Consider the following 27,570-nt stretch of genomic DNA (forward strand, 5'->3'; position numbering starts at 1 on the left):
AATGAGGAATACAGTTTTTCCCATGGCTGCACAGCCCCAGCTTTGACTTGCATATTTTGCCAATCCAGGGCAAGCATAACCATTGTCCGCTGGTGGTCGATTTAGATTTAATAGTGGACTTAAGACTGTTCCCTGAGGTACACATGAGTTTACTATTGTTGGTCTTCATTTGGAGCCATTCATTATTATAGTTTGTTCTCTTCCTATTGGAAAATCATGAATCCATTGATGTAATGAACCAATAATGCCAAAGTATTTTTTTTTCAAGCAGGCTATGGTGGCGAACTTTGTCGAATGCCCTAGAAAAGTCTAATAAAAATTCATCTATTTGTTGACTATTATCTAATTCCTTTGCAAAAATCATCCATCAATCCTATGAGTTATATTTCCTGAAGCCATGCCTAACCTAACGACGCCAAAGCACATATTCAGAAGTTGAATAATGTACACAATTTAAAGTAGCACAGTGTGCTTATAGAAGTAAGAAGAGAAATTAGAAAAAAAACAAAAAACAAAGAGACTTCAATTTGTCATGACAAAACATTTCTCTTTACCAGACATAACACATATGTCTCCTTATATCTAGATATAACATCTATCTATCTATCTATCTTTTTATCTATCTATCTATCTATTTATCTATCTATCTATCTATCTATCTATCTATCTATCTATCTATCTATCTATATCTTTATATATCTATATCTATCTAGAAACTGTCCATTCATTTTGTTGATATGTGAGGTGGCATTGAACCTTCTTAGTTTGATGTTAGTGTTAGTGAGAACAAACCAAGTCGTCGAGTGTTGGCCCATTCTTTGCTCTATTTCTATCTGCGTGTCAATTAGTCTTAACTCATCTACTCATGCTTTCAAACTGTCCACTCAAGGTGAGAACTGAGCTGGTTTACAAAGGAAACAGCTCTACATTAGTCGTGTTCTCAAGGAACAGCCAACAACATAACTATCTATATCTATATATCCACAGTACATCTACAGTACATACTCAGTACATCCACAGTACATCTACAATACATCCTCAGTACATCCACAGTACATCTACAATACATACTCAGTACATCCACAGTACATCTACAATACATACTTAGTACATCCACAGTACATCTACAATACATACTCAGTACATCCACAGTACATCTACAATACATACTCAGTACATCCACAGTACATCTACAGTACATACTCAGTACATCCACAGTACATCTACAGTACATACTCAGTACATCCACAGTACATCTACAGTACATACTCAGTACATCCACAGTACATCTACAGTACATACTCAGTACATCCACAGTACATCTACAATACATACTCAGTACATCCACAGTACATCTACAGTACATACTCAGTACATCCACAGTACATCTACAATACATACTCAGTACATCCACAGTACATCTACAATACATACTCAGTACATCCACAGTACATCTACAATACATACTCAGTACATCCACAGTACATCTACAATACATCCACAGAACATCTACAGTACCTGGATTATGCTCTTTGTTCCTTCTTGGCAAAAAAAGTTAAAGTTTGAATGAGTCTTACAGAAAGACATTACACAGGACACTAATATAAGCATTTACATTTTTGTTTGCTATTCTTTCAACACTGACAACGTTTTTAGTTGTAGAACAAAAAGCTTTTCCCTGTTTATCCAACTGAATGGATGGAGACTTGATTATTCTAGCACCAATCGCTCAATAAAGAATATAGTGTACATTCATAATCAATATATTTTTTAATTTGTTATACAACAAAGCGTATTTTATAACATTAAAGGTTATAGCCCTGAACCAAGGCTCAGGTCTATGTCTAGAATTCAGTTTTCAATACATTTCGTATCTGCTTTGGTTGCTCTCTTGTCTCTATTGACACGCATACCATTCAACTCTTGTCTCTATTGACACGCATACCAGTCAACTCTTGTCTCTATTGACACGCATACCATTCAACTCTTGTCTCTATTGACACGCATACCATTCAACTCTTGTCTCTATTGACACGCATACCATTCAACTCTTGTCTCTATTGACACGCATACCATTCAACTCTTGTCTCTATTGACACGCATACCATTCAACTCTTGTCTCTATTGACACGCATACCATTCAACTCTTGTCTCTATTGACACGCTTACCATTCAACTCTTGTCTCTATTGACACGCATACCATTCAACTCTTGTCTCTATTGACACGCATACCATTCAACTCTTGTCTCTATTGAAACGCATACCATACAACTCTTGACCATTGACACGCATACCATTCAACTATTGCCTCTATTGACACGCATACCATTCAACTCTAGTCCCTATTGACACGCATACCATACAACTCTAGTCTCTATTGACACGCATACCATACAACTCTTGACCATTGACACGCATACCATTCAACTCTTGTCTCTATTGACACGCATTCAACTCTTGACTTTGCTCCGGATAGACTCTTAGACCGAGGCTCATAACAAGTCATTGAAAGCTGTGTTCAGACCTCAGAATGAAAATGGGAATGCACACTCTGAATGTCCTTGACTTTAGGGCTCTGCACAATACTGGAAGAAAGGATCCCTGTCAGTCGTATGCTGGAAGAAAATGTTATTCTGTCTTGGTCTTTGGGCGAGCTCACTGGACGGGCGAGAAAGTCTTCTATTGAGAGCCTGGAGCCTTGGGAACTCTCACCTGGTTTGGACAAATAGTTTCAATTGATATAAAAAATAAATTTTTATACTTGTGAAGCAAAACCTTCTGTAACAGTGAAATCAACATCCCCAGGGCTTGGTGGCTGAGATTTTAATGCGCTCGGCTTCCGAACCTGGGGTCCTGGGTTCGAATCTCGGTGAAGACTTGGATTTTGAATTATGGGATTTTTAGGGCGCCCCTGAGTCCAGCCAACTCTTATGGGTACCTGAATTTAGCCGGAGTAAGTAAAGGCGGCTGTTCGTTGTGCCGGCCACATGGCATCCTGCTTGTTAACCGTTGGACACAGACACAGATGCCCTTAACATCATCTGCCCCAAAGATTGCAAGGTCTGAAAGGGAAAACTTTACTTTTTTTTACTTGACCAACGTCCCCACTTACAGCCTACACCTAATCTGTAGAGCGCAAAATTTTGATCATAAACTTTAATCTGAGCCATGGTGAGCCTAAATGCTAAAAGATATAATATTTGTCATGAAATAACCTGAATCTTGGTAAGACTAAATCCCAAAAGATATACTGTTTGTAATCAACCTTAACCTGTATCATGGTGAGCCTACATCCCAAAAGACGTACTATCAAAATAAAAGTTTCCCATCATATCACCAGGAGTTGTAATGGAATGTTGTAGCTGTTAGACCGTACGGGATATATATCGTGTCTCACGTTCTCAGTAACTCAGGACAATTGCGCTAGAAATAAAGAGCTTGCTCAAAATATCAACGCAAAGCTTTAAAAATGAGCTACTAAAATGATTGGAGATAAATGCATTGATTGACTTTTGTAGGGATCATTAGTTATTCTTTAAAATGAATATATTCACTAGGATATAACATTGGTCCAGTTTTTGTCATGGCTTAGTTAAGTAATATTTCTGTCACGTATCGATTTCAATAAACCAAAGTCTAGTTTAAAAAACGTAACATATTTATGCCCAGTACTGCACCTGCCAAGTGTCAAAATTCACATGACGTAATCTGACACGCGTCCATCTGACAGGAAATAATTAATTGATTAAAGGCAAGCGTCTTAGGGAGGGGCTAAGGAAACGCGGGATCTAGAATCTTTAGTCGTGGGGAAAATGTTCATAGAGATAAGACGTACTTTAGTTTTGAGTTCTAACTTGCAGTGACAAGTCTTATATTTTGTTAGATCTAGTATTTTTCTGAATATATTTTATAATTGAGCTTTCAAAGAAGATATTTACTTGATACAGTCTATTTTGTATATTCTGTACATACAGTGATTCTTAGTTGTTGAATTAAAGCTCTGTATTTGAATTCAAAGGATCTTCGTTTATTGAATCTCTAAGATAGCATTTAGATCTAGAGATATACATCTACAGAATCCCCGACACATCACAGTAACTTCTTGTAACATCTGACATCTCAAGAAAAGGTCTACAACATTAGCACCTGTGACATATTCTAGCACTTCCAACAACGAGTACTGTCATATTCTAGCACTTCCGACAACGAGATTACTGTGACATATTTTAGCACTTCCAACAACGAGAGTACTGTGACCCTAACGAAAACAAAATGTTTACCTTTCAAACACTGGCATCTATTCATGTCTGGAAAAAAAGAATTTCTTTAAAAAAAGCTGTGAAATATATATTTAATATTTTCTTTTAATTGCTTGATTTCATTCAACAAACAGGTGACTACAAGTGACATACTTAGCTCGTCTCACACATACAACACACAGAAAATAAGTTGCAGGAACAATTAAAATCAAAAACAAAAACTGCAACAATAACAACATCAAATGTAAATTTACATGAACAACTTACAACAACATCAAATGTAAATCTAGATGAATAACTTACAACAATATCAAATGTAAACCTAGATGAATAACTTACAACAACAAATGTAAATCTAGATGTTACAATAAATGTAAATTTAAATGAATAACTTACAACAACAAATGTAAATCTAGATTAATAACTTACAACAACAAATGTAAATCTAGATGTTACAATAAATGTAAATTTAAATGAATAACTTACAACAACAAATGTAAATCTAGATGAATAACTTACAACAACAAATGTAAATCTAGATGAATAACTTACAACAATATTAAATGTAAATCTAGAGGAATAACTTACAACACCAAATGTAATTCTAGATGAATAACTAACAACAATATCAAATGTAAATCTAGATGAATAACTTACAACAATATCAAATGTAAATCTAGATGAATAACTTACAACAATATCAAATGTAAATCTAGATGAATAACTTACAACACCAAATGTAATTCTAGATGAATAACTTACAACAATATGAAATGTAAATCTAGATGAATAACTTACAACACCAAATGTAATTCTAGATGAATAACTTACAACATCTAATGTAATTCTAGATGAATAACTTACAACATCAAATGTAAATCTAGATGAATAACTTACAACATCTAATGTAAATCTAGATGAATAACTTACAACAATATCAAATGTAAATCTAGATGAATAACTTACAACACCAAATGTAATTATAGATGAATAACTTACAACATCTAATGTAAATCTAGATGAATAACTTACAACATCTAATGTAAATCTAGATGAATAACTTACAACATCTAATGTAATTCTAGAGGAATAACTTACAACATCTAATGTAATTCTAGATGAATAACTTACAACATCTAATGTAAATCTAGATGAATAACTTACAACACCAAATGTAATTCTAGATGAATAACTTACAACATCTAATGTAATTCTAGATGAATAACTTACAATACCAAATGTAAATCTAGATGAATAACTTACAACATCTAATGTAATTCTAGATGAATAACTTACAACATCTAATGTAAATCTAGATGAATAACTTACAACATCTAATGTAATTCTAGAGGAATAACTTACACCAGAAGACGAAGCAGAACGCAATGATGAAGCAGAGTAAAACTAATGCGAGAATCAGTGCGATTAGAGCGCTCCCTAGAAAAGAAAAAAAGACAATTATTAACTTTAAGTTCGTACTGGCTGACCAAACCTACACTGACTTAAGCACTCCACCCTGTCCACAAATTGCGCGCTATTTATCATGGGCATTTAGTCATACCCATGTCCCCCATCAGTTTGATAATTTATAGAATGCATGCAAGCAAGGGCTAAAGTAACGTGCTCTAGTTCTAGAATTATGAAAATTGGTTGGCTATTTGATATCTCAGTGTAAAAATACAACATTTAAGAACAATCACAACATTAATTACTTTTAATTGGATATGTTATTTCTTGATTTTTATATTGTTTGATATTATTAAATATCGGAGAATAATACTTGAACAGGAAAAAGGCTTTAGTAGATCTTTCATTCCTTTATGATCAATTTCTCAATATCATATGCCCAGCAGACGAGCTTCGTCAAGCTGTCATGGGCTCAGGAGACAAACCATATTAAGCGTCAATTGAAGCTGTTATATTTCCAGGAGATATGCCTTGCTAAGCTATCAAGTGCCTAGGAGAAGAGCTTTGTGAAGCTGTTATATGTCCAGGAGATATGCCTTGCTAAGCTATCAAGTGCCCAAGAGAAGAGCCTAGAAACTGTAATGCAGTCATGTTCCCGGGAGCCGAGCCTAGAAACTGTAATGCAGTCATGTTCCCGGGAGCCGAGCCTAGAAACTGTAATGCAGTCATGTTCCCGGGAGCAGAGCATTGTTGAGTCAATGAGCCCTAGTCAGCGGCAACACAAAACATTTCAAACCTGGTTTGTCTGTTAGTTTTTGAATGGAGACATTTACCCATAACTTTCACTTGCCTTTTTAATTGTTATGAGAAAGGCTGACGGCTTCAACAGTATTCTTCTTTTCAGAGATCATTTCTACCATCATTGTTAGCAAGCACTTCTCTATGCTATGCAATGCACTATTCTGCAAGTCGTCCCCTCATATGACTTCTTGATATTTGTAATTTTTTCAGGCACTCCATAGTGTCTCAAAAGTCTCCAGAGGGTCTGTCTGTCTGTCTGTCTGTCCACACAATCAAATGCCTTCTCAAAGTCTATAAAACTGACGTAGAGAGGGGAGTTCTATTCCATTGGACTGTTCCAAAATTATGCCTAGTGTCACTATCTGATCTGTGCATGATCTCTCCTTCCGAAAGTCGGCTTGTTGGTCACGGAGATGTGGATCTAAAGCATCTTTTATACGTTTAAATACTTTACCTGGAATGGACAATAGTGTTATTCTTCGATAGTTGGAGCAGGAACTAAGATGGCCTTTTTTTGGTGGCACGTCTTCCTTTTCCCATATTTTGCATAAGAGAGTGTAGAGTAACTTCACACTGGTATCAATGTCTGCCTTTCGTGCTTCAACTGGGATGCTGTCAGGTCCTGCCATTCTTCAATTGCTTGATTGCGCTGCGAATCTCTTCCTTGGTGGGTGCACTGCACTTGATAGGTTGGTCTCATGCAGCTATCAATATCTCTGGTGGGTTTGCAGGAGTAGGTCTGTTAAGAAGCTCCTGGAAATGTTCAATCCATCTCTGCACTTGATAGGTAGGTCTCTTGTAGCTTGCGGTATCTCTGGTGGCTTTGCAGGAGTTGGTCTGTTAAGAAGCTCCTGGAAATGCTCAATCCATCTCTTCTTTTGCCCTTCTTCATCTGTTATCACTTCACCATTCTTGCCCTTTACTGGTCTATCTGACACGGCAAATTTTCCAGATATCTTTTTGATGGTTGAGTACAGGTCTTTGGTGCTGTTCTGAAGGGCTGCTTCTTCAGCCAGTGCTTCAATATAGTTCCGCCTGTCTTTTCTGAAGGGCTGCTTCTTCAGCCAGTGCTTCAATATAGTTCCGCCTGTCTTTTCTGAAGGGCTGCTTCTTCTGTCAGTGCTTCAATGTAGTTCTGCCTGTCTGTTCTGAAGGGCTGCTTCTTCTGTCAGTGCTTCAATGTAGTTCTGCCTGTCTGTTCTGAAGGGCTGCTTCTTCCGTCAGTGCTTCAATGTAGTTCCGCCTGTCTGTTCTGAAGGGCTGCTTCTTCTGTCAGTGTTTCAATGTAGTTCCACCTGTCTGTTCTGTTCAGCGAGAATGGGTCTTAACATAAACAGAGGAAAGAGCAAGGTGTTCAAGATAAAGGCACCCAACAATACACCAAAAAAATGCCGCCTTTTTAAATTTATTTTTTTGGTTTTATATAGCTGTTACATGTTATGTTCTTTAAAAGATCCACTCTTTCTTTATATAACAAATATGTTGGCTTATTATCAGTATCAATCCATTTGCTTAAACGTAGGGAACGATTTTTAGCGGCCCCCGAAAGGGGAAAAGACGCTTTTACTTTTGTGTGAAATGTCTGTTCGTCTGACCTCTTTAGATCTCGTCAACTAGACAGTGAAAATCCGACATCAGAATATTTTAGTCCATCCCAAGTACTGATGCTACAGCTACTTTTTTATTTTCTAAAAGCGAAAAACCTATTTTTTAAAAATCAAATGCAAGTTTTTTTTTCATAAAAATACACCACTTTTACAACTATTCACTATTAATAGTGGGTGCTCTTTAGCAGGGGAGATCAAAGCAACAATAGAAACCACAAACACATTTATGCAAATGGTTTTAGATTTTTTGTCAAAAAATATTTTTGTTTACATTTGTGTGAACTGCAACAATACATCGTAGCTCTAAAACACTGAAAACTAAAGGATTTTTTTTTTTTACGGAAATGTTAGTTCCTTTTTTTGAGAATTGGAATAAGTGATTTAGTCTTTACAAATACAAAAACAATGAGATCAATTAGATATTCATTATAAGAAATCAGTTAGGCCAGGTTCACATCTAACTTCACATTCACTTTCACCTATGCTTTGGTCTGCTGCACCGCTGGGGCGCCACACAAGATCTGTCAACCTTCTTTCTCCATTTTTCTCTGTCATTTGTCTTTGATAGAATTTCATTCTGATGTCATTTCTGAAAATATTGATACCTGCCTTTTTACCTGCCTGAGTAGACTAGACCACTTCGGGGGCCGATTTTGAGTTTGTGTTTTCACACAAACTGTCTTTGTAACCTTGTTTGTTTTTCGACTTGTCGTGCCGGATATCACTGATCTAATAGACATGACTATTTATTTGCATACGTCTACGTAAAAGTGACTATATACCTACACGCATCTAGTATATACCTACATTCATCTAGTAGACATGACTATTTATTTGCATACGTCTACGTAAAAGTGACTATATACCTACACGCATCTAGTATATACCTACATTCATCTAGTAGACATGACTATTTATTTGCATACGTCTACGTAAAAGTGACTATATACCTACACGCATCTAGTATATACCTACATTCATCTAGTAGACATGACTATTTATTTGCATACGTCTACGTAAAAGTGACTATATACCTACACGCATCTAGTATATACCTACATTCATCTAGTAGACATGACTATTTATTTGCATACGTCTACGTAAAAGTGACTATATACCTACACGCATCTAGTATATACCTACATTCATCTAGTAGACATGACTATTTATTTGCATACGTCTACGTAAAAGTGACTATATACCTACACGCATCTAGTATATACCTACATTCATCTTGTAGAAACGACTATATACCTACATGAACTTCTTTCAACACTGCAACAATAAATATCGCTTGTTGATTCGTCAGTTAAAAAAGATGGCGTTCCTGTTACTGTGAGAAAAAATAGAGAGGAGTTAATAATATCAACGTAGTTAAAGGAGTTTATCAAATTAAAACAAGTAGAGGCAAGATCAAAACAAACTCAGGGGAAAAAACAAGGTCATAAAAGCAAATAAAAACAAGGTTACAACGATAATTTGTGTGGAAACACAAACTCAGAATCGGCCCCCGAAGTGGTCTACCCAGGCAGGTAAAAGGGCAGGTAAAAAACTAGAAACTTTCAACAACCATAACTCTGTCTCCTCTAAGAAGCTAAGAACTAGAACTTTTAACAACCATAACTCTGTCTCCTCTAAGAAGCTAAGAACTAGAAACTTTCAACAACCATAACTCTGTCTCCTCTAAGAAGCTAAGAACTAGAAACTTTCAACAACCATAACTCTGTCTCCTCTAAGAAGCTAAGAACTAGAAACTTTCAACAACCATAACTCTGTCTCCTCTAAGAAGCTAAGAACTAGAAACTTTCAACAACCATAACTCTGTCTCCTCTAAGAAGCTAAGAACTAGAAACTTTTAAAAACCATAACTATGTCTCCTCTAAGAAGCTAAGAACTAGAAACTTTTAACAACCATAACTCTGTCTCCTCTAAGAAGCTAAGAACTAGAAACTTTCAACAACCATAACTCTGTCTCCTCTAAGAAGCTAAGAACTAGAAACTTTTAAAAACCATAACTATGTCTCCATCAATGCAAAATTATGAGACGTGTGAGTATGGGAAGTGTTGGCCATATGATGTATTGTTAGGTCGACCTGATACCACAGGGTCCCGAGATATAGTAATGTTATTATTTTTATTATTACATTATTAATTTATAAGGTAGTCCTACCAATTATGGGGCGAAAGTTTCTTTGATGGAAACCATAGATGCTTTCTATAGAGCACTCAGGTCTCAGAGCCATTTAAAGGTGTTGTGAGAACCACTGCTTTTACACATAGTATTGTGCTGGTAGCTGAAGAGATCTTTTCTGGACTAGTCTTGGGACTTCTGAAACAAAACCTTCGATAATATTTAATGATTAGATGGACTAATAAGTCAGCAGCCTGAGCGAATTCACTGATAGCAAGATGAAACTCTTGTTTGGTGTCATCCAGAAGGGCACAATGATCCGTATTAAGAGGCTCAGTAGCAATCATCTATTTCATTTCATGACGGGAGAGAAAGCAGCTAGCGTTAAACACGCTGCCATCATACGGAACTTTATGTAATATCCTGCAGGAGTCGCCTCATTTCATTGGGTCTAGATTAATCATAGTGTATTGGTAGCCCATATGGTTTCCTATTAATAGTAAATAGTTATATAAATGGTGTAAATTTTTTTGAAGAAAAAAACTGCTTGTATACTGAATTTTAAAAATAAAAAAGTTTCGCTTTCAGAAATAAAGTACCTCAGCACCAAAACTATGCAATAGCTCAAATCTCATTATGTCAGATTTTCAATATCTTTTTTATTTTTTTTTTTATCTGAATGGGACGGATGTATAGACAGACCACGCAAAACTAACAGCGGCTTTTCTCCCTTCGGGGGCGCTAAAGAAGGTGGAAACAACAACTTTAAACAGTGAACATTACGGTTGATCAACTAAAGTGAAATAACAACTTTGAACAAACAGTGAACACTACGGTGGATCAACTAGAGTGAAATAACAACTTTGAACAAACAGTAAACATTACGGTGGATCAACTAGAGTGAAATAACAATTTTGAACAAACAGTGAAAATTCGGTGGATCAACTAGAGTGAAATAACTTACTACGTCTTTTGTAGTTCGAGGCCGACTGTGGATCTAAAAAAACAACAACAACATCTAAAATACAACATACTATGTAAGAAAGCAACAACAATGATATAAAGCAAATCAATTGACGATGTTAATCAGATGTGGTGTTAGTACATTGTACACTAGACGTTGGTAAGCTGACACTAGACGCTGGAAAACTGACTCATGGCGCTACTATGCTGACACTAGACGCTGGAAAACTGACTCATGGCGCTACTATGCTGACACTAGACGCTGGAAAACTAACTCATGGCGCTACTATGCTGACACTAGACGCTGGAAAACTGACTCATGGCGCTACTATGCTGACACTAGACGCTGGAAAACTGGCTCATGGCGCTACTATGCTGACACTAGACGCTGGAAAACTGACTCATGGCGCTACTATGCTGACACTAGACGCTGGTATGCTGACACTAGGCGCTACTATGCTGACACTAGACATTGGTATGCTGACACTAGGCGCTACTATGCTGACACTAGACAATGGTATGCTGACACTAGACGCTACTATGCTGACACTAGACGCTGGTATGCTGACACTAGGCGCTACTATGCTGACACTAGACATTGGTATGCTGACACTAGGCGCTACTATGCTGACACTAGACGCTGGTATGCTGACACTAGGCGCTACAATGATGACACTAGGCGCTACTATGCTGACACTAGACATTGGTAAGAGGACACGAGGCGCAGGTGAAGTTATTTTGTTTTTTGTTTTGTGAAGCATTTTTACAAAGCTTATATCAAATCTGTCTGTTTGTCTGGTAAAAAGTTTGCACACGTTATTTCTATATTTGATACCTATAAGTTTGCACACGTTATTTCTATATTTGATACCTATAACAGCCTGGATTTGTATCTTGGCTGCTACACATCCGATTGGATCAATAATCAATATTCTATTCTATCTTCCACTTGCCTTCAGTGCCCAAGTCCTACTCAACAGACAGTAACACAATCCACTTCAAATGAATGAAAAAATAGAGGAAGTCCTGCACACAGATATTTATGGAGTGAAAACAATAGGCCTATCTCTCCTTGACAAGATCCAGAAATATGAATAGTTGTAGATCTGTTCAATACAATATTCTCAATCTACTTCTACACACACACAAAACAAACGAGATCACTTTCAAGATATTCTATTCAGAAGCTCATCTTGTCAAGTACGTCTTCTTCTCTATCTATACAACAATGCCCCCCCCCCCCCAATGGAACTCACTAAACCCCTTTTTTTGTAAATGTTAAATCAAACATGTCTTTCAATAATGTTAATTTTATTTGAGTGAGGTCCCTTTGTTACATAAGGAATTCATATTGCAAGTCAAACTATTATGGTCCACTATTGTATGTTACATTACTAACAAGGGAAATTAATCCTTCAGTATTCACAGATATGGCTAAATATGTAGATTTTTGTCCTCTTAGATAATTGGACACGTTATTTCTCCCACACCCATTCTCGGATCTAGTTAAAATTAAAAAAAAAATTATTGTACCTAACAAAACATGATTTAATTAACAAATTAGTCAATTGGAATTGGTAATTAATTATTTTGTTTGATAAAGAAAAAGGGAAATAACTTCTAAGTTATTGAGATATATAGTTGTAAGTTCGGAGCTATTCCCCTCTGCCAAGCTTAGTTTTTTAAAAAAAGGCTTTTTTATTTATGGCTTATTTGCTATTCCTTTGATTTGCTAATTAGTCATGGTTCGCTGGACACGGAGTTCGAAAACAGAGTTAACCATGTTTCGAAAAATGTGCCAGTTTATTTATATTTTAAGAACAACAATACTAGCTAATTGGTCACATAGCGAGAACTCTGATTCTAATTGTTCACAATACACAAGACTATGCTGTTGGTCTGAATGTTTACTCAGCTGTCAAATAGCATGAAGTCCAGTTGGCTCAAATATTCTGTTTGTTGTATACTTATATTTTGGCATATTTTTATATTGGTTCTTATCAGAATCCTTCAATAAATATTATTGGATCTCGTCTATATCCTGAAAAACAAAATGATGGATCTTGTCTTATCTTCTGATATAACAATAGCATTAAGCTATTTAAACTATTCCAAATGTTGTTTAGAAACAAGACTTTAGCGGGTCTCATTAAGCATCACTTCAAGAACTCAGCTTAAATCTTGACAGATTATACTTAGTGTTTACCTTGCAATGTACATTCCATTGATATGTTTTGTCTACACTTGTTCGAATAGTCAAGCCTCAGTGCTCCTGATTGATTGACCAATGCTATATCATAACAGACGCAATTGAGGCCGTAGATTTGTACAGCTTCGATACCCAGAAATTTGACCTCGACCTGCTGGCCTTCGAAATCGTTGAAGGTGACATTCAATTGGACGTCTTCATTCTTGGCAATTTCAAGGTGACATTCGTTGGCCGATCGAAACTCGTGACCATCGATATATACAATCAGATCAGGTTGAGAATCTACGATCAAAGTGTTTATTGTAAATATTACAAGAAAAGCATTAATAACTAGATGTAGTCTAGATTCATGTAACAAACTTGGTCTCGCTCTGGAAACTACAACTAAGCACCTCAGCCCAAAACAAACTTTGACGAGACGCTCAGTGCTGGCTGGTACTAGAATCAAGAAGAGACGATGTCTCGCGGGCCAAAAGCTTGAAGTAATGTTTAGGTAGGTGCTTTCCATCCACCTCAATGGGTGACACTACTACGTTTTGTTCATATTTACGTCCAAGTTCAGTGGGTGTCCAGTTATGTTCCACTCGAGGGCCAGATACATTTGCAAAATTGTTCATAGTCGATGACAATACCCAAGTCAATGAAAACGAAATCAATTAGTCGATCAATGACTGACACATTGCTAACACGGTCTAATAAAAACAAAGAGATATCGGTCTAGCGTATTTCTATTGTCGGCACTAAAGAAATGTTGATTCATACCTAGTATCTGTTTGAGTCTGATCTTCATATAGGGCTTTCCATTGACAATGAGAAAATTCCTCGACAGGCTGATCTCAGCTTTGGATCTGTATCTGAAGGTGTAGATGTCTTCCAGAATATGTTCGCAAACACAATTTAGGGAGTACGTAGCTGAACAGGACTGCCCGAACCCCATGCTGCAAAGCTGTTTGGAAAAATTGATCCAAATTCTTTATGCTTTGGTTTTCTTAATGACCGAAATAATAAAGAAGCATAGTAAAAGAAAATCTTATTTTAAAAAGAAAGTTTATCTAAGGAGAGTAACCGCAAAAGAACACGCATATATTTCAATACTGCATAAATAATCTCCCTTTTTCTTTTCTATATAAAAGAAAAGGAATTAATTTCCACTAATTTAGTAATTGATTATCTAATTGATTATTTTTTCATTGACTTCTGTATTGTCATCGACTGGGAAATAATTTTGCCAAATTTCAACTTGATTCGAGAATGGGAAGTGGAAATAAAAACGAGTACAAAACGTAACAAAGGAAATAACTCCACATTTACAGCCACATATCTCTATATGAAGAGTTTATTCTCCTTGATACCAGACAAATAATTATTTACCAATATTTAATTAACCTATTTGTTAACGTTTTGATAGGAACAACCAATAATTGTATAAAGTTTCAATTTGACCATAGTATGGGTGTGGGAGACATAACGTGTACAAGATTCCACCCAGAAAGACCGAGTGAGTTGATATCAGCTATGTACAAAGTAATAAACATCAATTAATGCATACTGCACTATTATCAATAGGTTGTATGCCGTAAGCGTTTTAGGACACAATAATAAACGTAGGAACAAATCAAATTCTTTGTGTTTTTAAACGTAATGAAGCATGTGGTCTGTCTGAACACGACAGGGAGCGAGTTCAAAACTTTTCGTCCCTGTTCTAAAAGGTCCTAAGTTGTTGAGAGAAACGCGCTGAGCTCAAGAATCTCTGACGTAGGGAGTGATAAGTCAACTGAAAAAGGAAAATTCTTCGTTGTGGAGGAACCTTAGCAATTTAATCTATATCCCAAATGAAGTTCACCTCAGTTTGTTCAGAAGAGCCTGGTCTGACTGCAGACAATGTAAAAGAGGTTGTGTCGTTGTAATCCGTATTTGACATATTTACTGTCACTAGCAAGTCTACCATGTCCTTTGAGGCCAGCAAGGCTTTGTCACATTGGTCAGACGTAGATTTATCTTCTATGGTGTAGATGTGTGCTTCTTCAATAAAAGAAAGTATGAATAAAAATATCTGATAAAAAATGACAAAATGTAGATCTAACTTTTAATTTCATACTTTAAAAACATTTGTTTTTTGTTGTTGTATAGTATAAACAATGTACAGAATGTTTATATTTCGAGAAAGAACAGTAAATATCCCATAGCACTACTAAAATAGCAAAGGGAGTTTAAAGTTGAAACTTTCCACCATTATTAACTTGAATCAATTAAAACAACTAATTAATTAGTTAATTAATTGTTTTGTTTAATATCAAAAAAGGGGGAATAGCCTAAATATTACTTAATGAGAGATGGCTATGCAAATATGGATTTATTCCCCTTATTACGTTTTATGACGTTCTTCCTCCCACTTCCCATTTTAGGATCAAGTTGAAATGATGACAAATAATTTATAATCGACGACACAATACACGTACACGTTCTGATGGACCTTTGTGGGATTACACTTGTTCTGTTGGTCTGTCCAGTGGCGTATCTACAACTTTGTGGGATTACACTTGTTCTGTTGGTCTGTCCAGTGGCGTATCTACAACTTTGTGGGATTACACTTGTTCTGTTGGTCTGTCCAGTGGCGTATCTACAACTTTGTGGGATTACACTTGTTCTGTTGGTCTGTCCAGTGGCGTATCTACAACTTTGTGGGATTACACTTGTTCTGTTGGTCTGTCCAGTGGCGTATCTACAACTTTGAGTGCGAGGATATCCGTCCACGTTTCGCTTAGCAGATACATGTTGATACATGTTGATACATGTGGATTGTTTTATATCTTTTATTCACTCCTCTTTTAGCAAGTTCAATTCTTGTCTGATTTCTCTCATGTAACAGTATAATTATGGTCCAAGCCTTTTTTTCGCGAGTGAACGGTCTGCATTATACTTCCTCCCCCCCCCCCTTCCCAAAACGCTTTACGGTTCGTGAATGGTAGTACCCTTTAGAAATAAGTAGCTTGATCTTCATCCCTTACTAAGCACACATACACACACAAACACACACACACACACATCCTTCTTTGACTCTTCCGTTGTAACTGACAATAATAAAATATCTTTGTCTTGGGTTCGCCGTCACCTCTAGATCTATACTCACGATCAAGTCCTTATCTTCAGCAAAATTAGGTCAGCTGAAATATAATTTCTATTCGAAAAGCTTGTAAGTACTAGATATTATTTGAGTACAAAATATAGTCACTATTCATTGCAATGTTGTCAATGTCTTAGAGTTTGAGATTGAAAGCTTTCTTTATGGAAGAGCGTTGTAGATAATTGTTTAGGTTTAGCTGTTGACCAGAGGACTTAGCCTTACTTGTATGTTTAGGGTTAGCTGTTGACCAGACGACATAGCCTTACCTGTATGTTTAGGTTTAGCTGTTGACCAGACGACATAGCCATACCTGTATGTTTAGGTTTAGCTGTTGACCAGACGACATAGCCTTACCTGTATCTTTAGGTTTAGCTGTTGACCAGACGACTTAGCCTTACCTGTATGTTTAGGTTTAGCTGTTGACCAGACGACATAGCCTTACCTGTATGTTTAGGTTTAGCTGTTGACCAGACGACATAGCCTTACCTGTATGTTTAGGTTTAGCTGTTGACCAGAGGACATAGCCTTACCTGTATGTTTAGGTTTAGCTGTTGACCAGACGACATAGCCTTACCTGTATGTTTAGGTTTAGCTGTTGACCAGACGACTTAGCCTTACCTGTATGTTTAGGTTTAGCTGTTGACCAGACGACTTAGCCTTACCTGTATGTTTAGGTTTAGCTGTTGACCAGACGACTTAGCCTTACCTGTATGTTTAGGTTTAGCTGTTGACCAGACGACTTAGCCTTACCTGTATGTTTAGGTTTAGCTGTTGACCAGACGACATAGCCTTACCTGTATGTTTAGGTTTAGCTGTTGACCAGACGACATAGCCATAGCCTTACCTGTATGTTTAGGTTTAGCTGTTGACCATACGGCTTAGCCTTACCTGTATGTTTAGGTTTAGCTGTTAACCAGACGACTTAGCCTTACCTGTATGTTTAGGTTTAGCTGTTGACCAGACGACTTAGCCTTACCTGTATGTTTAGGTTTAGCTGTTGACCAGACGACTTAGCCTTACCTGTATGTTTAGGTTTAGCTGTTGACCAAACGACTTAGCCTTACCTGTATGTTTAGGTTTAGTTGTTGACCAGACGACTTAGCCTTACCTGTATGTTACTGACAATAAACAGTGTCACTTATTCACCATGTACGTTTATACCATTCTTTTGAAGTGACATCCATAGAAAATATTTAGTTTTTGACTAAGTTATTTCAACTATAATAATAATATAATAAACAATAAATAAAAAATAATAATTCAAAAATATTTGAAATTAAGGTCTGGTACGAGTCATCACGAGATGGTCAAAAAGGGGAAAAAATCTACATTGCAAACGACACTCCTTATTAATCTAAAGTTCCCCCTTTCAGACCTTGTGGTCTATAGGGCAGATGATGTTTCTGTGGCTTACGGTTAGAGAGGGTGTCATGTGGCCAGCACAACGACCAACTGCCTTTACTTTTCCCCAACTAATGTCAGGCGCCCAAAGATCCCAAAATTTTAAATCCCAGTCTTCACCAGGATTCGAACCCGGGACCCCGGTTCGGATGCCAAGCGCTTTGCCGCTTAGTGACCGCGCCTCCCCATTAATCTAAAATAAAATATAAATTCATTAAAAAAATAGTGTCTAGGTTGTCTACCTTGAAAGTCACATGACATAGTTACGTTCTGTCTGCACTTGTTCATGTAGTGAAACCTCACTGAGCCAGACTGATTGACCAACGCCATTCGATAACAGACTACGCACTTCATGTTGTTCTGGGTTGAAAATCGTTTTGCCTTGATACCCAGAAATTTAACATCGACCTCCTGGCCTTCGTAGTCGTTGAAGCTGACTACAAACAGGACGAATTGGTTTTGTGAGATGTCAAGATGACATTCGTTGGCAGAGCGAAATTTGTGGTTATCGATGTATACTATCAGATCAGGTTCTGAACCTACAGAGTAACAAACAAGACAATGACATCACAGTGAGGGACGTCTCTAGTGGCTAGTCTAGATTCTAGAGCCATGTAGCATACAAGACAATAACAATCAGTGGCGTCACCACAGTAGGTGTCACCAGGTGAAGTTAGGTCATGGTGTCACGTCAGCCCCCACCCCAAATCAACTTTCGTCTCCAGAATTATCCAATGAAAACTTGTTTACTTAATCTTTGTTGAACACCATATGTGCTTGCGATCCCCTTCTCAGCTAGGATGTCTACAAGTTGCCGGGGCAGAAGTGGTTGGATGGGCCAATACTTAAGTATGCCAGACATTCCATGCAGTTGTGTTACATTGTTTAAATCTAACTTTTATAAGTTAACCAGAGCAAAATATTCGCTGTATAACTTGTATAAAGGAAGTATAGTCTTTTTTTAAAGCATTTTTTTATGTCTTATAAATTCAAAAGGTCAGTTACTACATTTCAAACCATTTTGTTTTCTTGAAACGCGAGACCAACAGTATGCGTTGTATTGGGACAAACTGAGGTACGCAAGGTACACAACCTTAGACACAGTAATTAGTTAGGAAATTAAAAAAAACACCTCTAAAATAACTGTACAGTATAACTACAAAATGGAATTCTTTCAATATCTGCACAACATTTCAAAATACTTCGTCACCATCGAATGTTTCACGTGCTTGTAGGCTAATGTACGCCATTGACTTCATTGTACCAGCCTGCTTAAACTTACTGATAATAAGAACAGGAACTTAACATCTTTTGTTTCGATTGTCCTTGACCTATTTCGGAGGAGAGGTAATTTTTTTTTTTTAAATCACCATTTGGATCATCTTTTGCTTTTTTTTTTTCAGCATATATTTCAAACTAAACAATGAGGTTTTTAGTAAACCAAATTAAAATAGTTATAAATGTGATGTCATCTGTCCCAGCCTTGTTTGTGTTTAAATGCAGACATAGTTAGTAATAAAAGTAACTAGGAATATGTCTCGTGCATATACTTAAATCTGGTGATTCTACACATAACAAATACTCCAACTTTCAATACGATGACTTGACTTTAAAGATATTGTCTAATAAACAAACAATAATAGAACCATGTTCCTTTTTTCTTCTATCTATACTATGGGAAGCTAGATCCATACCTAATATATGTTTATTATCTACACTAAGTTAAGCTGGATCGATACCTAGAATCTGTTTGAGAGTGATATTGTGACGTTGATCTCCATTGATAACGAGAAAATTCCTTGACAAGTTCAACGAAGCTTGAGATCTATACCTGAAGGTGAAGAGGTCGTGTTGATTGAGCGCGCAGTAGCAGTGGGCAAAGTTCGAAGGAGAGCAGCTTTGCCTGAACTTGATGTTACACAGCTGTTTGAAAACATTCATCAAAACAAGCGATTCATTAGCATTCGGTTTCCCATTTTCTAAAATAAACTTTTTTTCTTGAAAGAAATAACATAAAAAAATGAACTTATCTTATCTTATATAATACAGACGTTACTTCAAAAAAGAAGATGATTACGTCCTACGCGTCATGCATTTAGTCATGCATATTAACCAATGACTTAAATTCTGCCAAGTCACTGGTTTTCCTGGCTAGCTCAGGCAACCCATTCCATGCTCTAATAGCACTAGGGAAGAAGGAGTATTTGTACAAATTTGTCCTAGCATATGGGACGAGTAATGTGCCTTTTTATAGCCCTGTTAACAAACAAGAACAGATGACCTTGACATCATCTGCCCCATAGATCGACAAGAGAAACTTTTACTTACATTGTTTAATTAACAATATAATTCTGCATTGTACGCTGGAGGGAATAGCTCAAGATTGGAAAGCATGGAGACAGACTGCGCGTTCTGGTACCAACTTCGCCGACAGGAAAAGGACTAAGGCGGCAATAGAGAAAAGAAAGCTGCCCTAACAGATAGACCTAAAACGGATGCATTCTCGTGTATAAACTGTGCAAAGCTTGTCCTTTTAGTGTAGGCTTGTTTGTCACATCAGAGTCTGCCCAGACTCAAGAAGAAACTAGCCAGTAAATGTAACAGGGCGCATCCATTGCCGAGGAAGTTGGAGACCAACTAGTAACACTATATTTTATGCTGACAGCTCTTTGAGAACATAAACAAACTGAAATTAGAGTTTGGACAATTCCGAATGTTCTTAATAAAGAAAATGAGGCATGAAAACGATAGGGAGCGAGTTCAAATCTTTTCATCCGTGTTGTAATAGACCCTCAGGTCAAAGTCATTGAGTAAAACGCGTGGTACAGCCAGTGAGTTCACGGAGCTATGATATCTCTAACACAGTACGTAGATTTAGGCAGTGATCAGTTCACTAAGGTAGAAATAGCATTGCTTCAATGTGGAGGAACTGAAGTAATTCTAAGCTTAATTCACCTGTGTTTGTTCAGAAGAGCCTGGTCTGACTGCAGACAATGTGAAAGAGTTGGTGTCATTGTAATCCGTATTTGACATATTTACTGTCACTAGCAAGTCTACCACGTCCTTTGAGGCCAGCAAGGCATTGTCACATTGGTCAGACGTAGATTTATCTTCTATGGTGTACATCTGTGCGTCTTCAGTAAAAGAATATAGAAAAGGATTTTTACAGATCAAATGCCAAAAGTTTAAGGTCTTACTTTAAAAGTACCGCGTTTTCACGTAAAAGGTCTAATGGACCTTTTGGGGCTATATGGGTTCTATTCAACAGATTGAAAATACATACTAGCTAATGCGCTTGATTCGTTTCGTTAAAATTGTCGGCTTATGCTGATTGTCTTTTTAAAAATCTTTTAGAGGAAGGTCCGTCATTTGAAACGTACACGTGTGTCGAATGCCTTCTAGAATCTGTCTTGTTTCTGATGGGCAACAGACATTACTTAGATGCACACTATTTTTACCTCGTTAGTTGCAGACGATACCCGTGCTACACTACGTCTGTATCTCTTTTTATTTCAACCTTCATTGGATGTTAGGGATCACCCCGGATTATAACCTTCACCCTTGTAGGCACGTGCAGTGTTGCAGTTCTTAATAAAACACATTTTGTGAGGCCCCTTCCCACAGTCCTCTCCTCTTACACCTGTTTGTTTGACATGTTTCGGACATTCCTTCAGAGGTGACGATAATCTACTTTCTAGTCCAAACCTCCCGCCGGGGGATGGCAGCGGGCAGGGTATGAACCCAAGACCATCGAGACGACCGAACGACAGTTCAGCGCACATATTACACGACCAGGCAGCCAACCATTTGTCATTGACTGGTCAGTTGTAGCCGACAAGAATACAATCTCTCTCTCTATTTTGTTTTGGCTTCATCAACATTTCTGAATCTGTAATCTAGATCACGTCATTAAATGTAACCAATACACACAAATGTTTGGTCCTGTCTGGTGTAACCGATACACACAAATGTTTGGTCCTGTCTGGTGTAACCAATACACACAAATGTTTGGTCCTGTCTGGTGTAACCAATAAAAAATGTATACGCCTCTCCTTCACACCTTACATAAAAACAAGACACCTCCACAAAAAAGTCCCTCACCTTACCATTAAAAGCAACAACTTATAAAAACCCAGGTGTTCATAGATCTACTTTGTATATTTTATATCCAGAAAAGGGAATCTCATGTTCGTTATTATCAATGTCTTCTTGTTTTGTTATTTTGTTATAGCTTTTCATTATTATTATCATTATATTTATTATTGCTATTAATATCAACCCAGATTCTTGTCACAGCCAAACATTTTGACTTTTCTTATCGAGATGAATTTTCACACATAAACTCGTTCTGCATGACTGCATGACAACACATTGGATTAAAATTCCAGGATAAATTTTCTGATTGATTCCTATATTGTATTCGGCACTGAATAAGTGTACACACAGTTTCAACGTCACCATAGACTGGCGGGTGGGGGGGGGGGGGGGGGGAAATCACGTCTATAAGATTTCACTCAGACAGAAACACATAATGAGGTGATATAAGCTTTGTAATAAGTAAAATGGAAACACAAATAACAGAGATTTGTTGAACAGATCTCCTTGAGTGACTGTCTTATTGAAGTTAGAATGGTTCATTCTGTTTAGATGTTTCAATCGTGTCTGAAACAAGGAATTCATTTAGTTCGACTGAAATGGTAAGAAAAAAACAACTTCCTAGAGTCTAGGTATTCACCTGTCACCAACACAGTGGTAGCCATATTGAATCAAAGAGTAAAACCTTCTAAATGAAAGTATCTTATTCACAAAGTTTGTCAGTAGGTCTGTCTCTGATAAAAGGTTTGAACGTGTTATTTCCTTACACCCAATCTCGGATCAAGTTGAAACTTTCCTCAATAATTTGTTGTACCTAACAAAACATGTATCAATTTAAAACAAGGTTACAAAAGACAGTTTGTGTGGAAACACAAACTCAAAATCGGCCCCCGAAGTGGTCCACCCAGGCAGGCTTCAATATTTTCAGAAAGAACATCCGAATGAAATTTTATCAAAGACAAATGAGAGATAAGAATGGAGAAAGAAGGTTAACAGATGTTGTGTAGTGCCCCATCGGTCCCGCAGATCAAAGGATAGGTGAAAGTGAATGCAAAGTTAGATGTGAACCTGGCCTAACTAGTTCCCCTTTCAGACCTGGTGATCTATAGGGCAGATGATGTAAAGTTCATATGTTTTTGAGGCCTACGGTTAACGAGGGTGTCATGTAGCCAGCACAACGACCAACCGCCTTTACTTTTCCCCAACTAATGTCAGGTACCCATTAGAGCTGAGTGGACTCAGAGGCGCCCAAAGATTCCAAAATTTAAAAATCCCAGTCTTCACCAGGATTCGAACCCGGGACCCCAGGTTCGGAAGCCAAGCGCTTTACCGCTCAGCCACCGCGCCTCCCCTAACTGATGTCTTATAATTGATCTAATTTTTTGAAAAGGCTCTATCTCTTATTCAAATCCTCAAAAAAAAATTAAAAAAGATTCCGCATTATAAAAAGGTTCAGGAAAATAAAGTTTATAAGATTACTATTTGTTTTAAATTAGGTCTAACTTATACTGCATACTAATTAGCTTTTTCTCATTTAAAAAATACTTGCATAACTGATTTTAAAAATTAAATTTTTCGCTTTCAGGAAAAAAAAAAGTAGCCGTTGCATCAGAACTTTGAATGGTCTAAAATATTGTGATGTCCGATTTTCAATATCTTTTCTAGTTTACGAGATCTAAACGGGACGGACGGACAGACGGACAGACGGACAGACATTTCACACAAAACTAATAGCGTCTTTTCCCCTTTCGGGGGCCGCTAAAAATCGTTAATTAATTATGTACGTGATATCAAGAAGTGAAACTAATCCTTCGGTAGTAACATATATTGCTAAATATTTGGTGTTTTGTCCCCTTTGATAATTGTACACGTTATTTCTCCCACACCTATAATCTAATCAAGTTGAAAGTTTCCACAACTATTTATTGTACCCACCCCCCCTTTCTAAAAATGACTCAATTAGTGAAATAAATTTTAAATTATTGAGATATATAGGTTTAAATATGTAGTTCTTTCCCTTAGATACCCTTTTTTTTAAATGCATTTTTTGGTAAAAATTTGGCATGTGTAATTTGTCATTACTTCGAATGATGAAGTCAAGTAAATACAGACACACCCAGATGTATCTTGCCACATTGGACGAGTACAAAGTCGTCAAAATATTAAAACAAACTATCTAGATCAAATTATAGACTAGATTTATAAAATAATTTTTACTATGACAATTAAAATCTACTAGATTACATGTAATCTAGATCTACATATCTAATTCAGTGTTTTATGTATCATTGAATGGGCAGAATGGGTATCCAAATCAGCCAGGGCATTTCTATACAATCCGGACTATAGTTTGTATATCATATGATGGGCATCCAATTCTAGGTCTACCTGTTCTAAAAATCATTTTTATTAAACTTGATAACTTTACGCATGCATACAGTGAACTCTATATCTGTATAAGAACTAGAGACAATATGCTATTTTTCAATCGCTAGTAGCACAGCCCAATGGTGTAGGCTAGTACATTATTTAGGAAAATGTGATAGATTAAAGTAGCATTACACTGTAGAGCAGTGTTTCTCAAACTTTTTTGTCTGGCGGCACAGTAAAAAAACTACAAAAGTTTCGCGGTACACCATGAAGAGCAACAGTTGTTTTATAATAAAAATAAAAAAAAAGATTTTACCTGTTTTTAAGCATTACATTTAATGTTAATGGTGTGCCTGTTTTTGAGAGCAAAATGTGATCTAATCGAGGCTCCAGAGTCGACAAACAAACTCGAATTTCATCGTCTATTGTAAGAAGTCTCTCTCTTTTCTTAGACTTGATTTCAGTCGGTGCTCAAAACCCAAACTCACAAAACCATCTTACTTTGCCATAAAGACAATTTTTCACCAAATGATTTCAGTTTTGAGGATGCAGTGATGATGATTTCCGATGGTCCTTGAAGGCTTAAATTCAATGAATTTAATTTGTCAAATAAATCAAAGAGAAAAGTCACCTTAACCCACCAGATCTCGTCATGAATAGAAAATCCAAAGTCTTTTTTTTTTTTCAGTCTCCAAGAATGAAATCAGCTCAACCTTGAGTTGGACGACACGCTTTATCACTTTTCCCCTGGATAGCCAACGAACGTTGGTGTGGTACAGGAGACATTTGTAGTCTGAATCCATTGCTTCCCAAAGCTGAGAGAAAAGTTGGGATGCAAGCGGTCGAGATTAGATGAAGTTTACAGCTTCAATCACTTGATCCAGAACAGACATCAAATCTTTCGGTAAAGATTTGAAGGCAAGAGCATCTCTGTGGATCATGCAGTGAACAACTAATACATTTGGATTTTCTTGACGCAAAAGAGTGACAAATCCCTTTCTATTTCCCTGCATGGAAGGACAGCCATAGGTGCATACGCTGACACAGTTTCTCCACTGTAGTTTGAAGAGTAAAATGTTTTCGTTCAACACTTTGAAAATATCTTCGCCTTTGGTCGTAGTTGGTAAGTCTTTTCAAAATAAGAATTCGTTGACACATTTTTCATCCTTTATGAACCGAATAAAAGCTAGCAGCTGGGCTTTGCCGCTAACGTCAGTGGATTCATCAACTTGAAGAGACCACAGCAGAGACACTTCATCGTCAGTCACGTCGAAGTGTTCGCAGATTTGATCTCGTAAATCTGACGATAAGTCTTCAATTCTGCGCGAGATAGTATCATTTGACAAAGGAACTTTTAACTTTTTCGGCGGCATCGGGTCCAAGGATAGTTTCAAAAAACTGGTGCAATGACTGATTCAGGCTCTGTGTGTGCTTTCTTGCGTTTTGCTAATAACTGATCTTCCTTATAACTTGTAATCAATCCCTTTTCTGGCAGCTTTAGGTAGTTCGTAAGTCTTAGCTTGTTTATTTTGTTGAGCCCTAATGTTTTCAAAGTATTTCTTCGGTAGCGCTTTTACAGCTGGATATTTAGTTTCCAAGTGTCTCTTCAATTTGCTTGAAACAAGCGCCTCATTCGACAGATTTGCATTGCAGATCAGACAGAATGGCAATGGTTCAGAAGATATGAAACCATATCCGATGTAACCTTCTTTGTACGTTTGGTTCCTTGCTTTTCATTTAACGCTTTCGCAGTTTCATTCTTGCTAACGTATTTCTCCATGGATAACAATGAATAATGCTTAGTGATAATTTGTTATTATTAGCATACACCTAACCAATTTACACGAAACACATCGCTTATTATTATCGTTACCGATTCAAGAACTGCTGTGCGTCTACTAAGGCGGCCAACATTTTAGTCATTATAATAATATATGTATAGTGGACAATTCCATAACCTGAAGTGCTAACACCCCTTTCCGTCAATATGGAGCGCTCCACTACTCTTGCTGGTCGATGTAAGTGGGGATGTCATCGCAACGTAAAATAAAAATTTAAAGTAGGCAGACCTGTGTAACGCTGCACGTGTGGCGTTCTGAAAACTCCCGCTGCACACCAGCAAATCTTCGGCGGCACATTAGTGTGCCGCGCACACAGTTTGAGAAACACTGCTGTAGAGTCTGTTAAATTAAGAAAAAAAAAACACGACGCTCAGAGGGCCACTTTTACAACAGAATACTATCAAACTTTTAACAATTTAATACGTTCTATAGTCGCATTTATGAGGCTCTTTAGGTGGCTCTACTGGCCTATTTGGGTACCGGCCCACCGGGCATTTGCCTATATGCCCATATAGCCGGTCCGCCTCTGTATTATTGCTACTTTACTTTCTTGTCTTCTATCCTGTATGGACTAAGTCTAGACTAACTAGACTCTAGTCACTCTAGAATACTGTAGATTCAGAGCTAAGTTCTAAACTCTAAGAAAGATGAGTTAATTAGCTTAGAACAAGCGGTTCCAAGAACGTTTTACTTTACCAGATATGAAAAGAGTAGAAAAAAGAGCCACTACTTCAAGAATTATCAATGTTTTCCATGAGGTCGTAGACTTGGACATTTCTAGAACATTTTTTATGAATGAGCATTGTAAATGATTGTTTTGGCTGAGTTGTAGACCACGCCTGTATGCCACTGGTGCTAAACAGTGTAACGTAATACTGACGTACTTTTTCTGATCACAACCTGAAATAGACTTCATCTACTTTGTAATTAATGTCCACGATTTAGGTCAACTTTTCAGATTTAGATACCTATTTGTATTTATCAAGTCATGTCTATTTATTTTCTTAGTTATAACTGAACATTAAATACTAGTAAGAATAGTAAGAAGTACAAAGTCACTTCAGTATCACGTGATTCAATGCGCGTAGAAAATAGAGAATTTTTATAGGAACATTGCTACTGGAATGTTATAAAGTGTAGTAGATCTATACATTCGCTTAACCGGGATTCTTTTTTTAATTTAAAAATTATAATGGTCAAAATAGAGTTTTCCTAGTGTGGCCAACGAGCTAGTAATTCTTTTCCCAACGATATACAGCAACCATAAAATTTCTAGGAAAATCGTCAGAGCTGTTTTCAATATCCATAACCAGGTTCCACCGACCCAGAAGTTCACGAAGTCTCAAGTTTAATAGAGATAT

General features: G+C 37.0%; 1 protein-coding gene across 6 annotated transcripts; it reads right to left on the reverse strand.

Moving 5' to 3' along the window:
* Positions 1 to 1,757: 1,757 nt before the first annotated feature.
* Positions 1,758 to 27,049, reverse strand: LOC106058427 (uncharacterized). Of its 6 annotated transcripts, none has more exons than XM_013215861.2 (12): positions 26,906 to 27,049; positions 20,859 to 21,037; positions 19,643 to 19,826; positions 18,146 to 18,442; positions 15,222 to 15,400; positions 14,141 to 14,324; positions 13,376 to 13,660; positions 11,171 to 11,203; positions 9,334 to 9,408; positions 5,623 to 5,697; positions 4,282 to 4,308; positions 1,758 to 2,713 (listed from the first exon to the last, which is right to left on the reverse strand). In XM_013215861.2, the coding sequence occupies exons 1-12, from the start codon at positions 26,982 to 26,984 to the stop codon at positions 2,520 to 2,522; spliced, it is 1,791 nt and encodes a 596-aa protein (XP_013071315.2). In that variant the 5' UTR covers positions 26,985 to 27,049; the 3' UTR covers positions 1,758 to 2,519. The 6 variants fall into 6 exon arrangements, with proteins under 6 accessions (XP_013071315.2, XP_055887304.1, XP_055887302.1 ...); XM_056031327.1 differs by having other exon boundaries at positions 2,605 to 2,713; positions 9,330 to 9,408; XM_056031326.1 differs by having other exon boundaries at positions 2,611 to 2,713; positions 4,282 to 4,337.
* Between the last annotated feature and the right edge of the window lie 521 nt (positions 27,050 to 27,570).

This window comes from Biomphalaria glabrata, chromosome 5 (genome assembly GCF_947242115.1).
Source record: "Biomphalaria glabrata chromosome 5, xgBioGlab47.1, whole genome shotgun sequence".
Taxonomy (NCBI): Eukaryota; Metazoa; Mollusca; class Gastropoda; family Planorbidae; genus Biomphalaria; species Biomphalaria glabrata.